The 24,926-nt window shown below is 38.8% G+C and overlaps 1 protein-coding gene across 3 annotated transcripts in view; it reads left to right on the top strand.

The window, feature by feature from the left end:
* Galc (galactosylceramidase) overlaps positions 1–24,926 on the top strand; it is a 58,150-nt gene that overhangs the window by 22,872 nt on the left and 10,352 nt on the right. For all 3 annotated transcript variants that reach the window (XM_037210763.1, XM_028875836.2, XM_028875844.2), the window contains 7 exons: positions 5,662–5,792; positions 12,132–12,287; positions 15,021–15,145; positions 16,964–17,091; positions 20,361–20,450; positions 22,745–22,831; positions 24,725–24,875. In XM_037210763.1, coding sequence (XP_037066658.1) covers positions 5,662–5,792; positions 12,132–12,287; positions 15,021–15,145; positions 16,964–17,091; positions 20,361–20,450; positions 22,745–22,831; positions 24,725–24,875 — 868 coding nt within the window. The remainder of the gene's footprint in view (positions 1–5,661; positions 5,793–12,131; positions 12,288–15,020; positions 15,146–16,963; positions 17,092–20,360; positions 20,451–22,744; positions 22,832–24,724; positions 24,876–24,926) is intronic.

Below are 24,926 nucleotides of genomic sequence, written 5' to 3'. Positions count from 1 at the left end.
GCATATATAATATATACATTATATATATGTATGTGTATATATATATTAGGTTTAGAATTCTGAATTCTGATAAATGTTATAAAAACAATTATTATTATTTTAGATTTTAAAGACACAATAAATTTAGCACTTTTCTTTATCATATTTTTGAATTTCTTTGAAATACCCATGGTATTGTTCTTGTGTGCTCTAGTTACAGTTCTGGCTGTGATAAGATCCTCTGACCAAAGGCAGCTTTGGGGAGGAAAGGACTTACTTAGCTTACATTTCCAAGTCAGTCCATTACTGAGCCAAATCAGGGCATAAGCTTAAGGAGCTTGGAGCAGAAACCATGGAGGAATACTGTTGCTGGCCCACTCTCAGGTTCATGCTTAGCTAGCCCAGGCCACCTGTCTAGGGATTGTGCTGCCCTTTGTGGATCAGACCTTCCCATATTAGTTAACAGTCAAGGCAACCCCCATGGACATGACCATAGGCCAATCTGATCTGGGCAGTCCCTCAAATGAGACTCTTCAAGTAGACAGTTAAGCTAACTAGGACAGAGAACGTTATATAACACAGTTCTGTTTGCCAGCATTGGAGAGGTAGTACTCAGTATTTCTAAACTTTCCTTCACCACTTTTCTTGGATCACTTTAATACCTTCAAGTCTCTCCCGTGAGGTAGTTATTATCGCACTTTTCAGGAAGCAGAAAACTGAAAGTAGTGATTCCTGTCATTGGGAAAACCCAGCAGTTTCCCTTCTCAGATTTAGCTGTTCACTATTTCCTTTTCATCTCAGTTTGTCTCGTCTTATGTCACTTTTCTCCAAGACATATTTTGTAACTACATTTCATTTAAATTTTTTCTGCTTTTCTTTAAATCAAGTGTATATGCTTCTAAGCAGATACTTTCTAATGCATTGCTTTTGCTTGTTTAGTCAACAAATCAGTGATATTTGTTCAATAATTCTATGTCAGTCATTGTTGTTATGTTTGGAATGCAATGATGTGGAATACTGTTCATGCTCAAAAGAAGTTTTGGCAATGGGATAGATAGAAAATATTAGTCAGACTTTTTCTAAAAGAATGATGAAAATACTGGCTTTTCAGAAAAAACTTAGAAGACATGAACCTTCTCCCTAGCTTGGTTGGGGAAGTCTGGTGAAAGAGATTCTGTATAATTGTGGCAGGAACTCGAGAGTATGTGGGCAGGCACTCCCCGGTTATGAAGGCAGAGGTGAAAGGCGTAAAAAGATGGGTCAGGCAAGAGAGGAGCAAGAGTGGCACTGAGCCCAGACCGCAGGCTCCTGTGGTCACTGGGGGGATGGCACATCTTCACAGATTTGTAGTTAGCAAGGAGGTAGGGTATTGTTTGGAGACGATCCATTGCCACCCCAGTGAGGTGACTGTCAGTGCCAGGCTGCAAGCCTGAATGAAGTAGGGTGGTAAAAGGTGGTGTCAATGCAGCCACCAAGGCTAAGAGGTCATTTATTCTGGAGACAAATACAAGTGACCATGGTCTAGGATTTAGGTTACTCCCAATTTTATGTTCCAATGTGGAAGCAATTTTATGAAATCTTATAGTAACAGAACAAAGAAAATCACAAACAAGACACTTGTCATATGCATTGGTGGACACATTAAATAGGTCATTACTGAAAAGCAGAATGATCAGTTGTAGGCCTCAGATGTGGTCTGATGATACTTAGGCCCCTTGGCTGGTAGAAACTAGGGTTCTGTTAAGTAATACACCCCCAAATGCTCTATGTCATGGGATGTTAGGTCCAACACAGAGGTTGACAAGGAATAGTGATTTAGGGGGCTAAAGACAACCCATGAATTTATAACTAGGCTCTGGACCTGGCATATTTCAAGCCCTCCCCATTACTGAGGTTCTGGTCAATCTATTGCTCTTTCTAGGAGATCTTGTTCATAGGGATGCTGGAGTGGGTTGTGTATGGAAGTCAGCACAGTGAGTTTATTAGAAAACTGGAGTATATGATTGTTAGTGGAAGGTCATGAGCTTTATGAGTCAGAAAGAGGCAAGAATGGATGCTGAAGTTAGTGAGTGCCTAGCATAGCAATGGCAGTGTTTATTTCATTTTTAGGAACATTATAGTTATTAACATTTGGTTTCCACTTCCTTTTAAGTTAGTAATTTAATTATTGCACCTAGATTCACTATTAGTGTTTTGAAGTCAGACTTTATTTTTCTTCTGACCTTAGGTTTTCCTACACTAAATGTCTTGGGATGTAGACACATTTAATTTATACGTTCTATTTTTATAGCAGGAGGATTTATTAGATTCTTTGATCTGTTGAAATTCCTGTTGTAGAGTTAAATCATGACAAATGAATATAGGGAGGTGCTTAGTTTATATGACCTTAAGGAATACACGGTCCTTATTGTGTGGTGAGATGGCTTTTGGAGAGAAGGGGGATTTGATTTTAAGAGTAAAATATATATATATAGTTATTTATGTACTCTGCAAAGTGTATCACTTTATTTTAAGATTATTTTTGCTGTGCAGTTATATTTATGATTGACTTTGGCTAGTTTGGGATCATGATGTCTGAAAAGCACCTTCTAGTATCTGAGAGTGCTAGACAGATGTGGATGTGAAGTCTCTAGTATCTGAGTGCTAGACAGATGTGGATATGAACTCTCTAGTTTCTGAGAGTGCTAGAGAGATGTGGATGTGAAGTCTCTGGGCCTTCCAGACCATCTTTCCTTCTTTACTTGTAAATAGATAAATAGTTGTAGTTTTTGGAAGGGAAGGACTGCCCAATAAAGACAACACTTGAAATATGATAAAACTCCAGAGTGCTGTAATCATACTGATTATAAGACAGAAACTGATTTATAAGTCACAGCTTACAGATTATGTGCATTTAACAATGTTTTCAATTATATTGCATATAAAAAATACACAAAATTCCTGATGATTGTTTAGGAGTAAGTCCATAAAGACTAGACTAGGTTTTGACAGTGATAAATAAATGCATAATTGACTTGTGTTTTTTTTTTTCCTTTCTGTAAGAATAAGAAAAAAACTTGAGTAATGAAACACAAAATTGATTTCCTAAAGTAAGTTAAGGGATTCTCCATCCTACTGACCTTTTGGGCTTAAGTGAGAGTCCTTGAAAGATGGATTCAACTTGCCACTCTAACTTCCATTACATTTTCTAACCTAGGTATTGACATTTCCTCAGGGGCCATCCCCGAGGAAATTTCTCCCAGAGTCCTGGGGAAGATGCTAAGGCAGGTGTAATCTGAGAGAATGAATCTAAGTACACTGAGCTCTTTCATCCATCCACTTTATTCCTCTGAGATTAAATTCTATTCATCCATCCACTTCATTCCTCTGAGATTAAATTCTCTCTACACAGCTTCAGTTCTGTACTCATACTTAGCTCCTCTCTGTCCCTTTTCCTCTTGTCCTATCCTAGTTCTAACTAAGCTCTTTTTGCCTCATCCTCATCTTCATCTTCATTCTCTCCATCTTGGTTCCTTCCCCTTCCTCTCCTGGAACGGGTCTACCACCTTGCAAGCAGTAACTCTCACAATACAATGCAAGGCTCCCAAGGTCCCCACAAAAGCAGTGAGTCAGCTTCATTTGCAACTCAAAAGGGGTGAATAAAGGAGGTGGGGTCAAAATAAGGCCTGGAATAAGTAAGAAAGGGAATTTATGTGCTAAAATATATTCTTATAAGTTGTTAGGTGAAATGTTACGAGTTTATCATAAATGTGCTCCAACTACACTCTTACAGGTGGTTAGGTTAGAGAGTCTATAACTCACTAAAATGTAACTGCCTCTCTATTTCTATGTCACTGTATACTGTCAGGGCAGGGTAACTCTGCTTGGAGCTATGAAACATGGCTTCACTGCACCAGATATCCAAAAAAAGCCCTTTTGTTCTGAGTCAGTTGCTCTGGAATGCCACTTGGGCTGTAAGAGAAAGGAGTATCTGAATTTCATCTGCACAAGAAACAAAGCTATGCACCTAAGTTCACCTGTCTCCTACGCTTAGGAGACAGGCTGTGTCTCCATGAGGGTGTTTACCTGTATTCAGGAGACTCAGTGGTTGGTCTGAAATGCTTTGTCCTGTCTGCCTTTAGGCTTTGAATGCTAGAGAAGTATATCAGATAAAATGCACTATTAGAAGTTCTTGGGGAAGGTATGAGAGCACACAAGAAATTCATAGCAGGAAACAGTTGATGTATTAAAGCCAAATAACACACCTTGAGATTTGGGTTCCTCTGGAAGAATGCCTTGTTTTTCCAGGTATAGCTTTATCATATTCAGCTGAATTCATATTACATATTCCTGTCACTTGCAGCACCTAGGACAATAAATATATAAGAACATAAATTTTAAAACACCAACTGTTGTAAAGTGCAGCATGGATTTAATTAGAAAATTTATTATTTGCTTCTTTAAAAGAGTACATTCATTGGAAATTTCATAAATTGTAATGTAGCTGGAGTTTTCTCCAGTCCTGCCTGGCCCATGGTCAGGACAAATCTCTCTCACCCACCAGTCCCGTAGTAGCTCAGACCCAACCGAGTAAACACACAGAGACTTATATTGTTTACAAACTGTATGGCTGTGGCAGGCTTGTTGTTATCTAGTTCTTCTATCTTAAACTAACCCATTTCTATAAATCTATACCTTGCCACATGGCTCATGGCTTACCAGTATCTTACATGTTGGTACTCATGGCGGCAGCTGGCAGTGTCTCCTGACTCAATCTTCCTGTTCCCAGAACTCTCTTCTCTGCTTGTCCCACCTATACTTCCTGCCTGGCTACTGGCCAATCAGCATTTTATTTATACAGAGCTATATCCACAGCATCGTAACATCAAAAATCAGAGCTGGTGGAAAACCTTCATTTTTCCTTATGTTAATTGGTAGCTGTCATTGAATACCTGCTGCTTATGTCAGAGACTATCCAGGATTGGGAGGATTTACAGCTGGGCTGATTGTATCAGTTAACCAAGAAAGTCCTTTGGTATAGAATTGGTTCCTTCCAATCCTGGATAAATTGGTGTCCTTTTCTCTGCCCATGTTTTCCACATAGACAATCTATTAATTTTGGTGTTCCGAGTGTTGGTTTTCCTGATAGAGTGTTGTGACTTCCTTAGGAGTTTGTAGGCAAATGGTCCTGCAAGCAGATCTTATTTCCTACCCTGTTTATAAGCATGAGAGACAGGAAAGCAAAATGGGACAGTTCTATTTATAGTAAATATGGTATATAAAAATTTAGAACTGTGATACTTTTCAATAGTTATAGAATTTTAAAGATAATGAGGAATACTTAAAATAAGATGTTGGTGTTTTTTACCATGTAGTACAGATAATATCTCAATTTTTTCATTGTGTCTACATAGAAAATTTGAGAAAGAACACATATAAAAAGGAAAAGAATAGCATTATTTCTGTGTAATACTGTTTAATGAGTTTTATGGACACCTGTCTCCTCCGTCTTCCTAATTCCCATTGTCTAACTGGATTTTAAACTCAGGAGGCAAATGCCTCCACAGTATTATCACAGAAACTCACTCCTGTTGAGAAGCAGTACTGAAACTGTCATCAGAAGGCAGGATTTTTGAAAGATACTCTGGCTATTTTGGTCACATTCCAGCAACTAAAAGCTGTGTTCTGTTTATGTATCCAAAGGAATTAAGAAAAATGCTGGATTATCAAGGTCTCCAGCAAGTGAAAATCATAGCAAGTGATAATCTCTGGGAGCCGATTTCTTCTTCCATGCTGCTGGACCATGACCTCTGGAAGGCGGTTGATGTCATAGGGTAAGGTGCAGTTTACCTCGAAAACCAGCAGTGTGTTGTTTCTTTATTGGGTGTTGACTCTGCCTTTCTTCTCACCTTCTCTGCTCCTGTGATTACATTTTATAGTAGTATTTACTCACTACGATGTTGCTCACTCACAGTTCATTCCTTTCTCTTTGAGATGTTTATTTGGGGTTCCTTCTATGACAATTAAATGTACTGGTGACTTTGTAAATAAATGAGTTAATGTTTAGATTAATAAAACGGGGCTTTATTTGGGTAAGAGGCAGCAGGTATTTAGAAGTTACCAAGGTGATGTTGTGAACTTCATTTCTAGCTTGGGTTTCCTGGGACTCAGTGTTCATGCATGAACAGTTTTGTAAGTGGTTTGATATGCACACTGACTATCTTTGTTCTTGTATCCTTAGTATTTTGACTCTTAGACATTTGACTCTATTTATTAGTCCATTTCTGCCTTACAGCTCTCTGGAGCCTAACTGAATTGGGCTCAGCAGTTTGATTTTTAAAAGTAAACGTATGTTCCATGTGTCATGATGGTATAAGCATTTAAAAATAGAATCTGCATATGTGTGAAACTTTACTTTTCATCTGTTTTGACATAGCTTAATCTCTGCATATACTTTGTTTCTAAGGGAAAATTTTTGGATTTTATTGTTTCTTAGTGTTTTTTTTTTTTATTTTTTTATTTTTATTTTTTAGGTGGCTGGAGAGACAGCCGTGGGTGCTGGGAACCGAACTCTTATATTTTTGGTTGTGAGCCTAGCCTTTAACGGCTGAGCCATCTCTCCAGCCCTTAGTGTTTTATTTTTATTTTTCATCTTCAGTGCTGGGGACCAAACCCAGGGCCTCATGCATGTTAAGGCAAGTGCTCTACCATTGAGCTATGCCCCCATGAAAGAGTTTTCAATGTTAACCAAAGTAAGCAGAAATATAAAAATGTATGTTCTGATCACTCAGCCTCAGAAAGTAAGAACCCATGGCCATTTGTCATTCCTGCGTCTATCCATTTCTTTTCCCATCTTCTCCGTGTTTGGGAAAAAATAACTTCAGACATTGTGTTGCATTTCTTCCCTACAGATTTCATCATGTCTATATAAAGTGGCAGATTCTTTCCCCTTTGCCATAAATAATACCGTTATTATACCTAAGCAGGTAATTGTTTCTTGATATTATCAACTATATATTACTCTGATTTTCTAGTTGTAGTTGATTGGCTCTGGATCCATTTGAGTCATCTTTTGGTTGGTAATGACGTCTCTTCCGATTGATTTGTAACTCAGCCCCTCTAACTCCTTGCCTGTTTTCTCCTTGTAACTCATGGAAGTGACTGGGTAGCTTGTTCTGTGAAGTTCTCTTCGTCTAGATCTCAGCAGCTCAACCTTGTGCTTTAGCACACGTCTAGCCTGTTCTGGGAAATTGATGAGGGTAAATTACATTTGGGCTTTTTTTTTCCCCAAGAGAGTGTACATTTATATTTAAACATTTTACACAGTAACAATGGCAGATTTTGCATTAGAACTTACATGAAAAGCTCAGATCTGAGGGAAGCAAGACTGTGTTCTTCTTGAATGTGTTTGGCTAGGAAGGCTGTTAGAATGGAAGGGTAGTTTCTATTGTACTTCATGAAGAAGTCTGGTGTTTCGTTACTCATTACTCATATGGGTATTTTAGTGAAATCACTTTTCTTCTGAGCCATAGCTTTATTTCTTTTGTTCTCATTAATCAATGTTTTTTTGATTGTGGTCATATAATGGTAAATGTGTTATTTAAAATTCTTTTTCTCAAGAATTACTTTCTGACTTAGGATATTTTTCTAATAGGATACAGATTGGGTTCAGTATATAAATTCACTGACATAGTTCAAATGCTCTGTATACTAATTACACTGTCCACATGGTCTGTGTGGAGCTGCCTTGCACATTCCTCTTATGGTACAGTACTGACTCTTTCAGTCTTACAGTTTTGTTTGCAGGAGAGTTGGTGCCGTGTTCCTTGGCATACAGATAATTAATGTTTTATCTTTGTACTTTATAACTGTTATCAAAAGAAATGTCATTCTGTGACTCATTCAGTATTTCTTGAACTGAATTCTTCCTTGTTTGAAATTAAGAGGAACCCTGATTTCAGTTTTCATTACCTTTAATTTTTTTACTTTCAAGGTCATTTTATTTTAGATACATCTCTTGCATTTAATTAAATTTTGCTTTCTAATACTGCTCTGAAAAAATCATATTTCTTTTCTTTTTAAATGTGTGTGTGTGTGCACACGCGTGCGCGTGCATTTATAGGCCACACGTAAGCAGGTGCTCTTGGAGGCCAGAAGAAGGTCTCGAATGCTCTGGAGCAGAGATAATGAGTTTTTTGAGTTGTCTGACATGGGTGTTTGGGAACTGAATTTGCAGCTTCCTGAAGAGAACAGCAAGCTTTATTAACCACTCAACCATCTCTCCAGCCCACATTTATAATTTTTGATGTAACTGATATTTGGGTTTTCCTTGTTATATATGTTTTCTGTTATTAAATGATCTATACCATGATTCTGGTAATGCAGAATCTGCTGCTGTGGGTTCAGCCTCTTGGTTCTTGATGAAGGAGGTATCTTCTTACTTGGCAGACTTGTGTCTGTGTCTGCAGGTCACGGTCATTCTGATTCAGAGCTAGACATCACTTGTTCCAGCTGGGGACAATTTTGTCTCATAGGAAACATTGGGCAATTTCTGGGACTATTTGTAACTATCTTAGTTAGATAAAGGCCTGTCGTTAGCATCTTGTGGGTGGATGCCAGAAGTGTTTGCAATTCCTGGTACCCAGATCACCTCTCCCACGTCTAAAATTAACCAGCCAACAATTTTGGTTGTGCTGAAATTGAGAACTGCTCTATGCTCCTATGCTGTGCCCTATTTTTTTTTCTTGGTTTTGTTGTTGTTGTTTGTTTTAAACAGTGGTGATGAGGATCTAACTACATCTATGATTGGTATTTGTCATGCCAGGTGAGCTAACAAATTACCACAGAATAAACATACATATGGACCTATCACCTAGAAAATTGTAAAGTACCCAGACCGGTTGGAAACCTTTCTATGTATTTACCTCAAATTGTAGCTACTAACCTGACCTTTAATACCAAGGAATAATTTTGCCTGTTTAAAGTTTCATTAAGATGGCATTTCATAGAAGAGAGTAGCATTCCCCTGTACTGAATTAGAAATTTATGAAGAAGGGAAATCAATACAGCAGTTCTCATCTTTTTAACATAGAAACTTTACCAACAACAACAACAAAAAATTATGGGAAAGGATGTTCTGTCTTTAATGTTTGCAAGTCAGTCAGACATGCATGCCATCAGTAAACAAAGGAAACATTTCTCTTGAATGTCTTCTCAGAACTTTGTATGAACTTTGAACTGCTAACATTTTGGATCACTTCTATACTTTTATTTGTTATAACTTATGAAATGATGCATATCTTTAATCCCATTGTTCAGAGGACAGAAGCAGGGGGACCTCAAGATTTCAACAAGCTACTTGGATAACTGCCTTGTTGACCATGTAGGACGCTCATTGGTTGTTCCTTACAAATTCCAGAGAAGTAGGAAAGACCTTTAGTGGGGGTTTTCTTTTTGGTTGTTTTCTCTGGCCCAGGCTGATCTCAAACAGTCCTTAATGACTTCTGCCTAGGAGATGTGATTGCAGGTTTGAGTCACTACACCTACCTGCTTATCATCTTCATGATGGCAATCTCTACTACAGAAAGCCCTCCCTCGGTCAGAATGACCTAGAATGCTTACCCGGCTGAGCAATTTTGTGACTGTTTCAGTTTTGTATGTGTGACCTTTGAAATCCTTCCTCAGTGGTTATTTGTATTGTTTCTGGGTTTCGGTCTTATGAGATGTTTGTTCCTTGGCTCCTCCTGGCACCGTTCATGTTGCATGTGACTTGTGCTGTATGAGCAGATTTTACTTTTGGAGTCACTGTGCCTCCTGGGATGTTTCTGCTGGGCCCCCCTCTCCCCAATGCCTTGTACACTTTCCCTCACGGTCAACACCATTGCCTGACTTAGTTGGCTTCTGCTCTGGCATCTCAGCTCATAACGAGCCTCTGCCGTTCCTGAAGGGCTTGTTTGTTGCCTATGGCTGACCTTGTTAAGGCCTCGGGTCTGCATTGTCTGATACAGTAGCCTTCAGTCACGTGTCTATGGATCCCTGGAAATGTGGCTAGTCTAACTTAGGTGTGTCAGAAGTGGGAGACAGACTGGGTTTTGAAACTTAATTTTCAAAAATTTGATATGCTAGATTAAATTAAATAAACCCAAAATATAAACAAAGCCCAGAGAAATACATGAGATATATTTAAGATAAGAGAAATATAGTTCAGATTATAAAACTGTAAAATGTAGAAATAGTTTGGAAGATGTGGACCCTTATAAAGACAGAGTTAAATTTTACTTCTTTTATGACCTTCTAAAGATCAATGATAGCATAGAATTTTTTTTTTTAGGATTTTCATTCTTTAAAAATATAGATATGAGTATATTTTCACTGGCTACATCAGACAAGCCAGGTATGGTGGTTCATGCCAGCATACTAAGGCGGAGGCGAGAGGGTCCCTGAGTGTGAGGGCAGCCTGGGGTTACAGAGTAAGTTCTAGGCTAACTTGGGGAACAGAATGAGACCTGGTCACAGAAAACAACAACAACAACAGGTATATCAGACATACATTTTCCTGAATGCCAACTAGGAGCACCCCAGCTTTTAATATCTTGACAATTAGTGTCTGACTGAAGTGCCACCATGATCAGAGTGTAGAGGTAAGGGTCTAAAGATAAAATGTGAGAGTGTTGGGATTAGAGGCTTGCAGTCATCAGTAGTTTGAAGATCAGCAGTTTGGTTTTTCAAGTTTGGCGTAATAAGGTAAGTACATGAAGTTTTTAGACCTAGAAGGAGCCGAGAGGCTCCTGGGTGCCTGCAATGTGGCCTCCAGCCTGGCTCAGCTGTGTTGAGCCACTCGACATGGTCCTGCTGGAGCCTCATTTTTCTCCAGTACAGAGATTCTGTAGCGCTGTTATGTGCGACACGTGATTCAGTTCTTCCCGCATTCATGTGATTTCTCAACCCGCCTTTACTGATACAAGCAATTCCCAAACAGGGCTTGCTGCTACCATGGCCTGGCCTCGAATGATTAAAAGGTCTTTACAGTCATCTTTTGGTGTTATAGTACTCCAAGAAAGTACAAAGATTAGAATTGTGATATAATAAACCTCATTATTCTGCTTGTATTGCTAAAACTGTGTGAATAATTAACCTGGAAAGTTTATAATCTTATTCTTGAAGTTAGTGAATGTACTCTTATTATGGTATTACTTATTATTACCTAGTTTTTAATTTACATTTAATATTTTAGTCGTGTTGATTCATTTCATCAGTAGTGTCTCCAGTTGTCATTAGAGCAGTATTTTATTCTTGCAACAATCAGTATATATTTATACATTACCAGATTGAGTCTGTTCATATGCTGGAATGCAAGGGCTTGGCGTACTGGGACAGAGGCTCAGTTGCTGCACTTTTGATGTCCTTCCTAGTATTTCTTTGTCATTGGAGTCTGTCCACTGTCTTGCAGGACATGTAGCAGCATTCTTGGATTCTGCTTACTAGGTTCAGCTGATAAACCTCTCCTGCTTCAGCAGGGACAGTTGACAAAGTGTCCAGATATGGCTGTCTAGCCCCTTCAGGGCTAAAATCCCCATGGCTGAGGATAATTTCTGCTCTGAGACAGTAACTTAATTTTCTCAGTGTACTTCATCCTTTTCACACAAGAATTACTGGTACACTATTAGCCATGGGGCTTTTGTGGATTTGTTTTAGTGTTTTGACTTGGAGTAAATGTCAAGATTTGTCTCCAAAGGGAGAGGGAGAATCTATTGCTTCTTAATAGACAGAATAGACTCACCTTGCTTGGCCTCCTCCTGACTATTTTCCTCCTGTCCAGAGCTCCCCAGCTCGCCCTGGGAAGGCTGAGTCTTTCTGTACCTTGTTCTCCACTTGCAGTGGGCCAGGTAGTGGCCTCATCAACTTCTATCCACTTACGGTTTCCAGAATATTGTCACTTTATTCTGTGTGTGGATGAAGGTTTCTGCCTTTCCGTTTACTTGCCGTTTGTAGAATGCCTGCAATGGAAGAGTGGGAAGCGGATGTCTCCTTCCCATCTTTCGTCTGTCTTCTGGAAACTGCTTGACCGTTTTAAAATAGCAAACCTTGGCCAAGAGCTGTGTTTCAATTCACTCATCTCATGTATAGAAGTGGAACCTTCTGACTGCTCCTCACTGGCACCCTTCTCTTCCTAGAGCACATTATCCTGGAACGCATACAGTGTGGAATGCAAAGATGACAGGGAAGAAGCTTTGGTCGTCTGAAGATTTTAGCACCGTCAACGATGATGATGGTGCAGGCTGCTGGGGCCGCATATTGAATCAGAATTATGTCAATGGCAATATGACCTCGTAAGTTACTTACAATCTTTTTTTGGGGGGGCTTTTATTTTATTAAAATTTCTTTATTCTTTTTACATACCAATCACAGATTCCTCTCTTCCCTCCTCCTGTCCCTCCAGCCTCCTCCCCACCCCGTTCCCTCCTACAGGAAGGTAAGGCCTCCCATAGGGAGTCAGCAGAGCCTGGTACATTTAGTGGAGGCAGGTCCAAGCCCCTCCTGGGGGGACTTTTATTATTTTTATTATTTTATTATTTATTATATTATTATTTATAATAATAATGAATTTTAGAAAATGCAATAAGTAGGAAAATATAATGGACCCCTGTAATTTTATATCCTAGATTCAATGGTTGTAAGCATATACTTTATTGACTTAATCTACATATGCCTAATATTTGTCTAATCTATATCTCCTTTTCTATATTTGGGAAGAGTCTGTATAAAGTAAGTTGGGTTTCTTGGGGAACAGTTTACTCAGGCAGTGTGATGATTTTTGATAATTTACATGTATTTTAAATTACAGTCTGTATCTCCAAAACATAAGGATATTTTATCACATGATTATATCATTTTCATAATTATGAGCATATAAAAATATTTCTAATTTGTAGTCTTTATTCATATTTTTAAAGTATCATTTGTAACTTTTATTTATTTATTTTAAAGAAAGATAGAGCACAGGTCCGTGCATTCCATTTAGCAGTTTTGGACCCTGTCTCTTTTAATGTAGATTTATTACCAGCCCTCCCACCCACCCCCACACCTTCTTTTCATATCTACCTTTAAAAAAAAACAGGGCAGTAGCCTTTAGTTGTACTCACTTCTACCCTGAGTGGCCGACTCCTTATGGGATCTCTTAACTTTATCTAACTCTTCACAAAACCAAGTTTGTAAAGAACAACACAATCCCTTTTATTCTTAAAGGGGACACTTCCTAAATGATTTGATGATAGCTTAGGAGTAATTAGATACAAATTAGCCTTATAAAATAATTAGAAGCCTAATAAAAGCCAGCCAATATACATACTTTAGTGGTGGCTTGCTTGGTATTAGGATAATGCATATTCATTGCAGACAATTGAGAAAATGAAGATGAGTATCAAGTGAGACAAAGGCTGCCTATAATGTTGCCATCTTGAAACAATGGTCCTTAAAATGGTCTCCTATTTTTATATACATTTAAATAATAAATTGACACCTTGGTATATGGTCTGTTGAGTAAGCTGCTTCTCACTTAAAAGGGCATTATGACTTTTTCTGCATGTTGAGTATATTTTTATTTCATCTCTTTTCTCCCCATGTTTTTTTTATTTGTTTTGTTTTTGAGACACAGTCTTCCTATGTTGCTCAGGCTGGCCTTGAATTCTCTATATTCTCACTCAACCTCCTGAGTGCTGACATTACAGGCATACATCACCATATCCAGATACTTATCATTACTTCCATATATTCTGTTACATAAAGAAATATTTCCTACCTATGCTCTGTCTTAACTCATCCTGCAATGCTTGTTAAACTGGTTTCTAGACAGCTGCTCAGACTTCCAGGATCCTGGAACTTGTATATCTGGTCAGTACTCAGGGCAATTCTGATGATGCCCACGTTTGGGAAACACTAGTGTACAAATAGAGGGTGCCAGCCATGTGTGACCCAGATCATGGGAACTCTTACGATGTCCATTGATAGTGTGTGTATATTTAATCAGCATTATTATTTTTACTTTATATTGAGGTAATGAGAAGGCTTAGATTTTCTAAGAGTGCCAGAGTACCTTTGTGTCTTGGGAGAACACTTGGTCAGGGAAATGAAAGCCTTGGGGTGGGTGGTGTTTGTTTTTCAGCTGTAAGGAACCCAGTCAGGTATAAAAACGTAGGTTTTGTGCTTGAATTTTCAGAGAGCTGTAGGGTCACAGCTCTGCTGCTGCAGCTCAGTATGTGCTGTAAATTATTACTGTCTGTCATCTGAAAGAAAGGAGCGCAAACAGACCAGCAAGCTGTTTGAGTTAGTGCTTCAGCGGAAGCAGGAATAATAGAGGCTAGAGTTGGTCAATACAGCTATTCCTGCCTGCTCCCTGGTGATCCAGGTGTAATCATCACCCTCAGTTCACAGGAGAGGACAGGGTCAACAGAGGTTAGGTTGTGGAGTCCTGATCTGTACCCAGCTAATCTGACTAAGAGTTCTTGCTCTAAAACTGCAGCAGTTCCAAGTCAAGTTCCAGGAAATTATATTGTGAAATTGGGGTATTTGAAAGGCTGTCAATGGGAGAACAGTTATAGACAAGCTTTTACTTGTACTTGTTTCAAATTTTCAACATGTCAAGATTCATCTTTTGACATGACATGATTCATCTTTTGGCTTGACTACTGTTAAGCAGAATTCTTGCGCGTGTGTGTGTGTGTGTGTGTGTGTGTGTGTGTGTGTGTGTGCGTGTGTGTATGTGTGTGTGCATTGTACAAGAATATATATGTATGTGTATTGTACAAGAATATATGTGTGTGTGCATGTGTGTGTTTGTGTTTGTGTATGTGTATGTGTGTGTTACTTTTAATTCTCTGATTCACCACTAAAATGCTTAGAAGAACAGTGAACTGGATTTTTAAAGATGATAGTGAACTGAGGCAGCATATGTTTATGTTCATTTACATATAATTATGAAAGAAGTTTTTATTCCAGTCTTTTAGATATTTATGTTTTTATTACATAGTATTTTGGTGTTTCTTTTTTTCACCCTAATGTTTTAGCACAATTGCTTGGAATTTGGTGGCTAGTTACTATCAAGAATTGCCTTATGGGCGAAGTGGACTGATGACAGCCCAGGAGCCATGGAGTGGGCATTATGTAGTAGACTCTCCTATCTGGATATCAGGTATGGATGTCTAGATTCTATCTCTTTCTCCCCAAAAGAGACAAACCAGAAAGCTTTAAGTGTGTGACTATGTTAAGGGAGATGTGCCATTATAACATTATTTTGGATAACCTGACTGCTTTCTGAATTTCATACTTGATATTTTGAGACCAGGCCTTTAAAAAGTGGGAAGAAAGAGGGAACAGAGAGCAGCATAGGGTAAAGGGATGTCCAGTGATGGAGACGGACGTAATTGTGTAAGTATATGATTCCTAATCATGGTCATAGCTGACGGAATGAATATACTTAGAAATGTTCAACTAAGCTCAGCATGTCTAGGAGTTTTGGGATTTTTTTCTCCCCAAGAGAGGGTTTCTCTGTGTAGTTTTGGTGCCTTTCCTGGATCTCGCTTTGTAGACCAGGGTGGCCTCGAACTCACAGAGATCCGCCTGCCTCTGCCTCCTGAATGCTGGAATTAAATGCGTGCACCACCACCACCCAGTGGGATTATTCTTTTATATCAATTTCACTTCATTGATTGCACTAAAGTAAGTGAATAATATTAGATGACTAATAGAAATTATAATCATTAAATTAATCAAAATAAATATACATGTTAGGTGAAATAGGAAGGCTTTATATTGGTCCTTGCATCTACTAAGTGAAGATATGAATTTTAGAAAAAGATAAAATTGTGACTCTCATATAGATTAAAAAATGGTCATGTACTGAAGATTTTGTGTTTCTCATATGAAATGAAGAAACTAGGTAGATGCTAGAACCATCTTAGAGTAAAAGTAAATAGTAAAAAGCAATTTGAGATTAATTATAAATGGAGTTGAGTTTCTCACAGCTGGGAGGAAATCAGTTAAAATGTCCACTAGACATGACATAATTTACATGGCTTGAAGACAGGGTCGTCGAATCCATATACTTTCAATGAAACCCAGATCTTTTTCAGTAGTATCAGTCACAATAGAAGTTGATTATGCAGATAATGAATGGCATCCAAAAGAGTATAACCATGTTAATAGCTAATAACCTTTCAAATAAATAACAATAGTAAAATTTTTCTTTAATATTTTAGTAAGATAGTTAACATTTATAATTACTTTGCTTCAGAATTATACCATAGGTTTTTTTAAAAAAAACAATTTTTTCCAAAGCAAGGTAATTCTAAGTCAGCTTGCTTTAATTTTAAACCCGTATTTTGATAATTTTCTTTTTTGTGTTAGTCTCAGATTGTAATCATGACATTCTAAGTTCCTTAAGTAGCTCCTCAAAATGGTGGAAAAATTAAGCAAGACTTCTGTGTGCTGGTTAGATGACTTCTCAGTTGCTGGCATTGTTACACTTACTTTGTGAACTTTGGGGAATTGTCAAGAACACAGAATATTGCCTAATGTATTTTCAGGACCAGATTCAGAGGCGGTGATATATATATATATTTGTTTGAGACCACAAAATGGTCCTGAGACACATTTGCTAACTTTTAAAACTTTCCTTTTTTTCTTTAAATCTTTTAAGTCTTCCATGTTCTGTTAGGATAGGATGAGTAGTGATGAGCAAGCCTGGGCAAGAGTAACTTCATTTTGCACATTGGTAAAAGGAATGCACAATCAATACGCTTGAGTTTTCAGGTCATTTAATTTTATCGGTTGTTCAGAAAGCCTTCCTGCTGTTACACCTTTCAGCTGAAGTATTTAAAAGTGGAAGCATAAAGTTGGGAGATACTTTCTTAAAATAGAATGTAGCTGCTTAGAATTATTCAGATTCAAATCGGTAGACTGTTTTCTTGTAAAGTTGTCTCCTTTACTTTTTCTTCTCCTTTTTCTGTAGCTCATACAACTCAGTTTACTCAACCAGGTTGGTATTACCTGAAGACAGTTGGCCATCTAGAGAAAGGAGGAAGCTATGTAGCTCTGACTGATGGCTTAGGGAACCTCACCATCATCGTTGAAACCATGGTAATTTTTTGTTGTTGATATTAAACTAGTGTGCATCTTGTACTTCACCAGAAACTTTGTGTTCAGAGAAAAGAAGGGCATCGTGTTCTCCTGGGCATAGGAGGGTGCTTCTCTAAGAGTCTTGTGACTGGCTCCCTGGGAGAACCGTGGGAGACAGGGTCTGATGGTGACCTTGTTCATTCCATTGTTTCTAAGCCTTCTTTATCCTTAGAGATCTATTGGGATAGCTGGCCTTGAACCTCATCATGGCTCTTTATGAATGCTGCAGTTAACTCTCCTATGGAGGGTTTCCTGGGAACGAATGTGTCTGTTCCTTTGGGTGTGTGGCTAGGAGCGGGCTGCCAGGTTAAACAGTAACTTTAACAGGGTGAAGAGTTGCCAGTTCCCTGTACCATTTCTCTTTGCTACCAGCAGTTCATAAGGCTTCCAGTACCACCATGTCCTCTCCAGCAATTATTGTCCGTCTCTTTGCTTACAGCCATTCTCAAGGGTGTGAGGAGGTGTTATTGTAGTTTGATTTTCCTTTTCCTAGTGACGAATGATGCTGACTGTATTTTCATATACCTTTTGGCTATCTGTATGTTCTTACTGGAGAAATGTCTATTTAGAGCTACACTGTCCATTTAAGTTATGCGTATTTTCATTTTTCTTCTTGAATTGTAAGAGTTCTTCATATATAATCTATCTAAAACCTCTCAGAAGACACATGTGACATTCATGTATTTGCTCCCATCCTTACAGCATATGCAGGGTAGGCCAGGCTGATCTCAGAGTCATTATCCTGCTGTGTCAACATCACAAATGCTGGATTCACTATGCCCAACTTGTCTCTTTCTAGTGGAATTCTTTGAAGTAAAAAAGTTCAAATTTGTGTGAAGTTCAGTTTTTTTTTCCTTTTGCTTTGTGTACATTTATAGTATCATACATAGGAAATGATTGACTAAGCCAAGGTCATGAGGATTTGAAGTTTACATTTTTTTTTTTCAAGACTGCCATTGTTTTAAGTCTTACATTTAGGTTTCTGATCCTGTTATTTCTGAGATGCTTAGCATTTGTTCAGCCTCCTCCTCATGTGTGTGTGTGTGTGTGTGTGTGTGTGTGTGTGTGCGCGCGCGCGCGCGTCTAGCTTGCCTTTCACCATGTCTTGAAAAGTCAGTTTTTCCACTTGGATTATCTTCACATACATGCTGAAAAGCAATCTGTAATGATTGTGCCTTAGCAGTTACCACTGCATCTTAATTACTGTACTTCTGAGTAAGGGTTTGGTGGGAGAGTTTTCTAGCTTGACCATTTTCAAGATTGGCTATTTCGGGTACTTTGGATTTCAACACGAGTTTTAGGACTAGCTAACTAATTATTTCAAGCTTACAACCTAAGTTTGATATTTTCTTTACTCTGTATAGGAATGGGGGGAAGCAATGCCATTCTACCCTGAGTCAACAAATGTGGGCTGTCTTTCTGTGTGTCATGTCTTACTTAATTTCTCTATGATACACTGTCTTTTTCGTTGTGGAAGCCATATTTCCTTTTGCTTATTTAATAAATTTATTCATTAAATTATCATTAGATTTTACTTATTTATTAATATTGCTGAGTATTTTATTCTTTTAGATGCCACTGTAAATGGCTTGTCTCAACTTCATTTTCATTTCTCATGTGTAGAAATGCAATTGATTTTTATGTATTGATCTTGTCCTCACAATCGGTTCTTTCTGTGGATTACTGGAGGATTTTGTTTAAATGAGCACACCGAGTAAGTAAGATCCTTTCAGTCCTCCCTCTAGACCTCCCTTCATTGGCCTAGAAGCCTTGTGTGTTCTTTGTTTGCCTAGCTGTCCTGTCCTGCTGCCCATCTAGAAAAGCCACTGTAGAGTGCGCTGTTAGCTGCTGGGGTTTTGCCAGTGTGTACAACTTCAGGTTGAGGAGCTTGCCTTTTGTATGGAGCATGCTGAATCCTTTTATCCAGAGTTCTGGGTTTCACAGAATGCACCATCATGCTGCTTTTGCCCATCATTCACTCTAATAGTCTGCTACTTTATACTGACTGACTTCTGGATGTGGGACCACCCAATGCATTCCTGTGATGAATCATCCTTTGATGCCATGCATGATCTTTCATATTTGATATTGGATTTGATTTGGTAGATTCCTTAGAGTTTCTTTTCCTCATGATGTCCTGTTGGTTCTGGGAGGAGAGAAGCTACTAACCCCATGGAGTGATTTGAGAATGTTTCTGAAGTTCTGGTGTTCTTCAGATGTTTGACAGAATTCATATATGATGTCATTTGCCCCCAGGATTTTCCTTCATGGGAATTTTAGTTTAAGGATCTTTTTACTTACTGTAGGTCCCTTTGGATGTTATAATTTTTTCAGAAGCTTTGGAATTTTCTATTTTTCTATCATTTTTGTCGTTCTGATCTGTGTTGTTGAGCACAGAATCCCTCATTGAATTCCTTTTTCAGTCGTACTAAGCTGGTAGGAATGGTCCGCTTTCATTCCCATCCTTAGTTACCTAAGTCATGTCTCTTTCTCCTTGATTAGTCTTCTGAAGGTTTATTTATCTTTCCAAGGGAATAATGTTGTTTTTCTTCGTTTTCTGCATTTCAGTATTTTACACAGTATTTATTTTCTTCATTTTTTGTCCTATGGATTTGGTTTGCCCTTCTGAAAACTGTTTAGCTTCTTAAAGTAGAAGGAACACCTACAACTATATAGGCGTGGACAGCCTTCACTTCCTCGTATATGGGACTTTAGTTTATCCATTTTGTTTTGTTTTAACATTTTCGATCACAGACTGTATTTTTTTTTATTTCGTTGTGATTTCTTCCTTGACTTAATTGCTCCATACCAAGATATTTTTATATTGGTGTTTCTGTGGATTTTGCAGCTTTCATTGTTTTTTGCTTCGTTTCATGCCTTTCTGATTGGAGAGCACACTTCCTGGTGTTCTTGAGAGGACTTGCAGCCATTGCCTCTCATGTGGGCCCTGCTGAAAACCCGCACTGGAACACAGTGGTGCTTTGCCGCCTGTTTCTATGTATTTAAGTAACCATTAAGATCATTTCCTTATTCTACACTTTGGCCAGGCACACACACTATACACTTATTAAAGTTATGTTAATAATGTATTTTTTATAATTTGAAATGGATTCATATTGTTACAAATGTTTGCCTTTTCTTGCTACTCTTCTGGCATTGATTATATAATGTTTCCCCCACAGAATAGCTTGTATGTTATTTGGATAACTTACATGACTTTCTTCCCTCAGAGTCATAAACATTCTATGTGTATACGGCCATATCTACCGTATTATAATGTCTCACACCAGGTGGCTACCTTCACTCTAAAGGGATCTTTGGTAAGTACTTATGTTTAACTTTTATTTTGATTCACAACTGATGTTAGGGTTGACCAGATGGCTCAGTGGTTGAGAGTGCTTGTTGCGTTTCCTAAAGGTTGGGGGTGGGTTTTCTGCATCCTTGTCAATTAGCTCATGACTACGTATAGCTACAGAGGATCTGACACCCTCTTCTGGCCTCCAAAGGTCACACATGTGAGCATACAGAAACAGATAAACAAATGTTTAAAAATTTATGAACATTTTGTGTTCTATTACAGGCCATTGATTCTTAAGTGAAATCATGTATTATAGAATTACTAAGAATCTGTGTATAAATAGAACCTATCCTGGTGCCTTATATCTCCTGCATTTTTTTTTTTAATACATGGTCTTATATAATACATGGTCCAGGCTGGCCTCACTGCACAGTGGGGGATGACCACAACCTCCTGAGCATCCCACCTTTCCCTTCTGAGTGCTGGGATTTGTGCCACCGCCCCCTGGCGATGGGTTTTTAAGCACTAAAGCTTAGATAGAGTATGCTATACTGAAAAACAAACAAAATAAAGCCCAATTAAACAAAAATACCCCAAAGTCATCAATTTCTTTAAACCAGTGTACTTTCTCACCTATGATATCTCATGGAATTATTAGGTGGCTAGCAGGGCTGGGGTAAGAGGAAGGATAAGAGAGGCTCAGGGAGAGACCACCAAGAATTCATTATGTACATGCATAAAATTAAGAGAACAAAATTTATTAATAAAAGAAGGAGTGAGACAAAACATCTAATAATTGCCATCAGAAAGCAGTGTAGTTTCTGTAACACCCAGTAAAGGGGAGCTTGCTCACAAAGCACAGGGTGGGATAGCTGTATTTGTATTTGATTAAACACCAGGCTCTAGGAAGCTGGAAGGCTTCAGAAAGAGGTGCTGCCATAGGCTTTTTGCTATTGAACAGTTGTCTCCGAAATCAAGCCAAAAGCTGTATGTCCTTTTATAGTGCGAGCTCATGTCGTCCATTTATCTAAAACACGTGACAAAGACATTCAGAGACACTTGAGATGTTAAGACCACCCAACTACCTGTGGCCATGATTACTCAGAAGCCCTAAGATACCACCTGTTAACCAAGTTGTTAAAAATCATGTGGATCTGTTGCTTTTCATGTGATTCACTGTGAAGATGGAGATACATCTTCTTTCATATTCTTTTGAATTATATGTCTATAATTATTATCATTGTCAATGTGGCACATATTTACTGACTTTAGTGAAATTATTATTATTATAATTATAATCATTATATAGTACAATAATGTCACTAAAGTCAGTAAATATGTGCCACATTGACAATGATAATAATTATTAAAATATGAAAAATAACTTAAGATATTTTTAGGGCATTATTAAATATCCATACTGGATCATCACTTTTTGTCCACATGTCAAATCAATATTCACTTAGTATTTTTGCACTTATCATAATATATTCTTTGAAGAAAAAATGATTAGAATGTAATGATTACCTTTGAAGAAGTTTCATTTTGTGTGGATGACAGTAACATACAAGAAGGCAGAAGAAAGCAAGCTAAGATTCTGTACTAATAAGTGAAGAATTTTAAAATAATTAAATGTTTATCAGGGATTCGTACAAGCACTAAGATCTGTGTTTGACATTGCCAGTGTCCTCAGGTGTTAATGCAATGGGTTAAAAGAGTAGAGAGATTTATTGTCTGCAGCGTTCTCCCCTGTAAAGGAAGCAGGCAGTTTTCTCCTGGATATAGTCACAGAGGAAAACACATTAAAAACAGGCATGTTTCCAAGCATACTCACTTTAAGGTAGTAGTTTAATAAGGAAACACAGTAGTCATATTCTTGCCTACCTGAGTAAGGTCATAGAACACATATTCAAAAGGAGATGATGACAGAACTACTTCGAGCATGCCCAATTCAGGATTATAAGGGTCCTGGCTGATTCGATCCCCTAACAATGCAAGTCACTGTCTCTAGGGCTGTGCAGATTTTCTTCAGGTTTCTCTGAAGTGTCTTAATGGAAACAAAAACAGAGAAGGACAACGTGGAGGGACTTCCATGCTGGCGTTAGTTGCTGGTGGTGCCCGCTTTGCTTAGTGCCTAGTGTTCACAGGAAGTGAAAGATTTGCTTGAGCTTGACTTCCTGTTTTCAAAAGTGTTACTGTTTCAACATTGAGATGACTCTTTCAGAAACTTGAGATAGTGAACATTGCTCTTTTTGAGATATTCATTTCAGGATATGAAGACTCTCTCAAGCATGCTTTCTTGTGTTTTCTCCCCAGAGAGAAATACAAGAGCTCCAGGTGTGGTACACCAAGCTTGGAGGACCATCGGACAGAATTCACTTTAAACAACTGGATTCTCTATGGGTAGTCTTAAAATTGATCCCTATGTTTGGGGCGTCACGACAGGAAAAAGGAACACATTTGATTAATGAATTAAAATGAAGTTGGTTTTATGGCTGCAGGACAGTAGAGATAAAAATGTCCCTGTATTTTTCTTAAGTAGTAATCCCGATGAAGGTGTGACAAGCTTCTGCATCCCTAGCCATGTTCTGTCCTTAAGCATATGTTTGTGTTGTGGATGTGCCTCCATTGTCTGGCCGCCCAGGGGAGAGATGTTCATCCCATTTGAGATTGTCCTACTCCATCCCGGGCTGTGTCTCCTTCAGTTGACTGTAGGCAGTTCTGGCCTCGGCGTCTTTCTCGTCTTCACTATTGTTCCTTCTTCCTGCTGCTTCTTCCTGTTCTTCATTGTGACTCATCATTCAGAAACTGCCTAAGGTTTCAACGGACTCCATTCTGAGTCTTGGGGCCAGCCAGCCATCACAGTGCGCTAGAGTGGTGTGCCTGAAGTGGTTTGTTATGTATGATCAGTTTCCTATCAGTTCACATTCCCCACATGACCATCACTGTCCTATCACATGACCACCCCCCCACCCCCCACCCCCGTCCTCAGGCGGTAGAAGCCAGCTTTCCAGAGACAGATCTCAGGAGCTGGCCTTTGCTCACCAAGTAAATTCTAGAATGGCTTCCTTCATATCTGCGAAGATAGGTCAGCTCATGTCGGTTTTTTTGAAGCCTGACTCGCCTGGCTCAGTGCAGGACCATGTGTGGGTCTCAGTAAATGCTCCCCCACCACCTTGGCTACCTTGAGCTTGGACTCTGCCTTGTTTTGCTTTTAGTCCAGCGGCATTTGGAGCTTGGTACTTGGTGACTCCTCAGGGAAGGTTTCAAAGAAAGAACTGGCCCAAGCAAGCATATTATGTCATCTAATTGACTTAATCTGCTGCATTTATTAATAATAATGTTCTGACAATTAACTAGGCAAGATCAATGATTAAATACCCATTAGAACACTCTCTGCTTGTGTAATAATTTGCTGGAAATAGCATAATGAAATTGTTTTCCCCATAGGAATATTATCTGGAGTTAATCCTGAGCCAGAATATGGCACTGGATGTTCACGGTTCTGCACCTCTTTACCCTTGAAGCCAAGATATGATATTAAACCCTTTAATTCAATGTAGAGAAAACTTATTAAAGTTTCAAAGATGGGGTCAAGCTCAGTGCTCACATTAGTTATGCGGGATTCTAATGTCTGCAGAGGGCTATGCTTATCACAGGAACTGTGCTCTAGAGAGTGTTCCCCCTGGCCACACATTGAGGTGAGCCAAGCAAGCCCTTCATAAACATCTGGTCTAATCCTCTCAACACCCCTCTGAGATAGGTATTCTTAGCCTGGAGGATGAGACAAAACACTTAGAAAGACAGAGTTGCTAGAATCATAAATGTGACATTAACCTAACCTACTAATTGAAATTAAAACCGAGCATGTAGTAAGCAGATTTTAATTTTTTATTTCTCAATTGTGAAAGGTTTCTTATGCCTTAACAGTTGAGTTGTCTGTGAGGTTTTGTGCAGTCTTTTCTATTAGGAAAGCTCTAGAAGAAACAGCAGGCCTCTGAGTTGCACCAATTGAACAAGCTTTCAAGAGCTTGGAGTGTAGTGGAAGAGGAGACTGGCGGAGACTTTGGTCCTTTTGGTCTTTGCCCTCCACTTGGTGGAATTCCTTCTGTAAACTATCATTTATACACGCTTGTAAAACACCCTTACAAAGCGTCAAGGGCCTCAGTGTTGCTGTGTCTTCCCGCGTGTTTAAGAAGCCCTAACGGAGAGACTGTCTAAGCGTATTTCTTTTAGGCTGCCCCTCCCATTAGGTCCCTGGCATCTGGCCGTGAACGTGGCTGTCTTCTTTTCCAGCTCCTCGACAGCAGTGGCAGCTTTGCCATGGATCTGCAGGAGAACGAGCTGATCACACTCACCACTCTGACCACAGGTCACAAAGGCAGCTACCCTCCTCCTCCCAAGTCCCAGCCCTTCCCGAGAAGCTACAAGGATGATTTCAATGTTGGTAAGCAGGTGCTAACCAGGCATCACCTGTCACCCATCTTCCGTCGAAGTA

Source organism: Peromyscus leucopus, chromosome 14, assembly GCF_004664715.2.
Source record: "Peromyscus leucopus breed LL Stock chromosome 14, UCI_PerLeu_2.1, whole genome shotgun sequence".
In the NCBI taxonomy this organism is placed as follows: Eukaryota; Metazoa; Chordata; class Mammalia; order Rodentia; family Cricetidae; genus Peromyscus; species Peromyscus leucopus.
The sequence above is the reverse complement of the archived record's forward strand: the minus strand, read 5'-3'. Positions and strand labels throughout refer to the sequence as shown.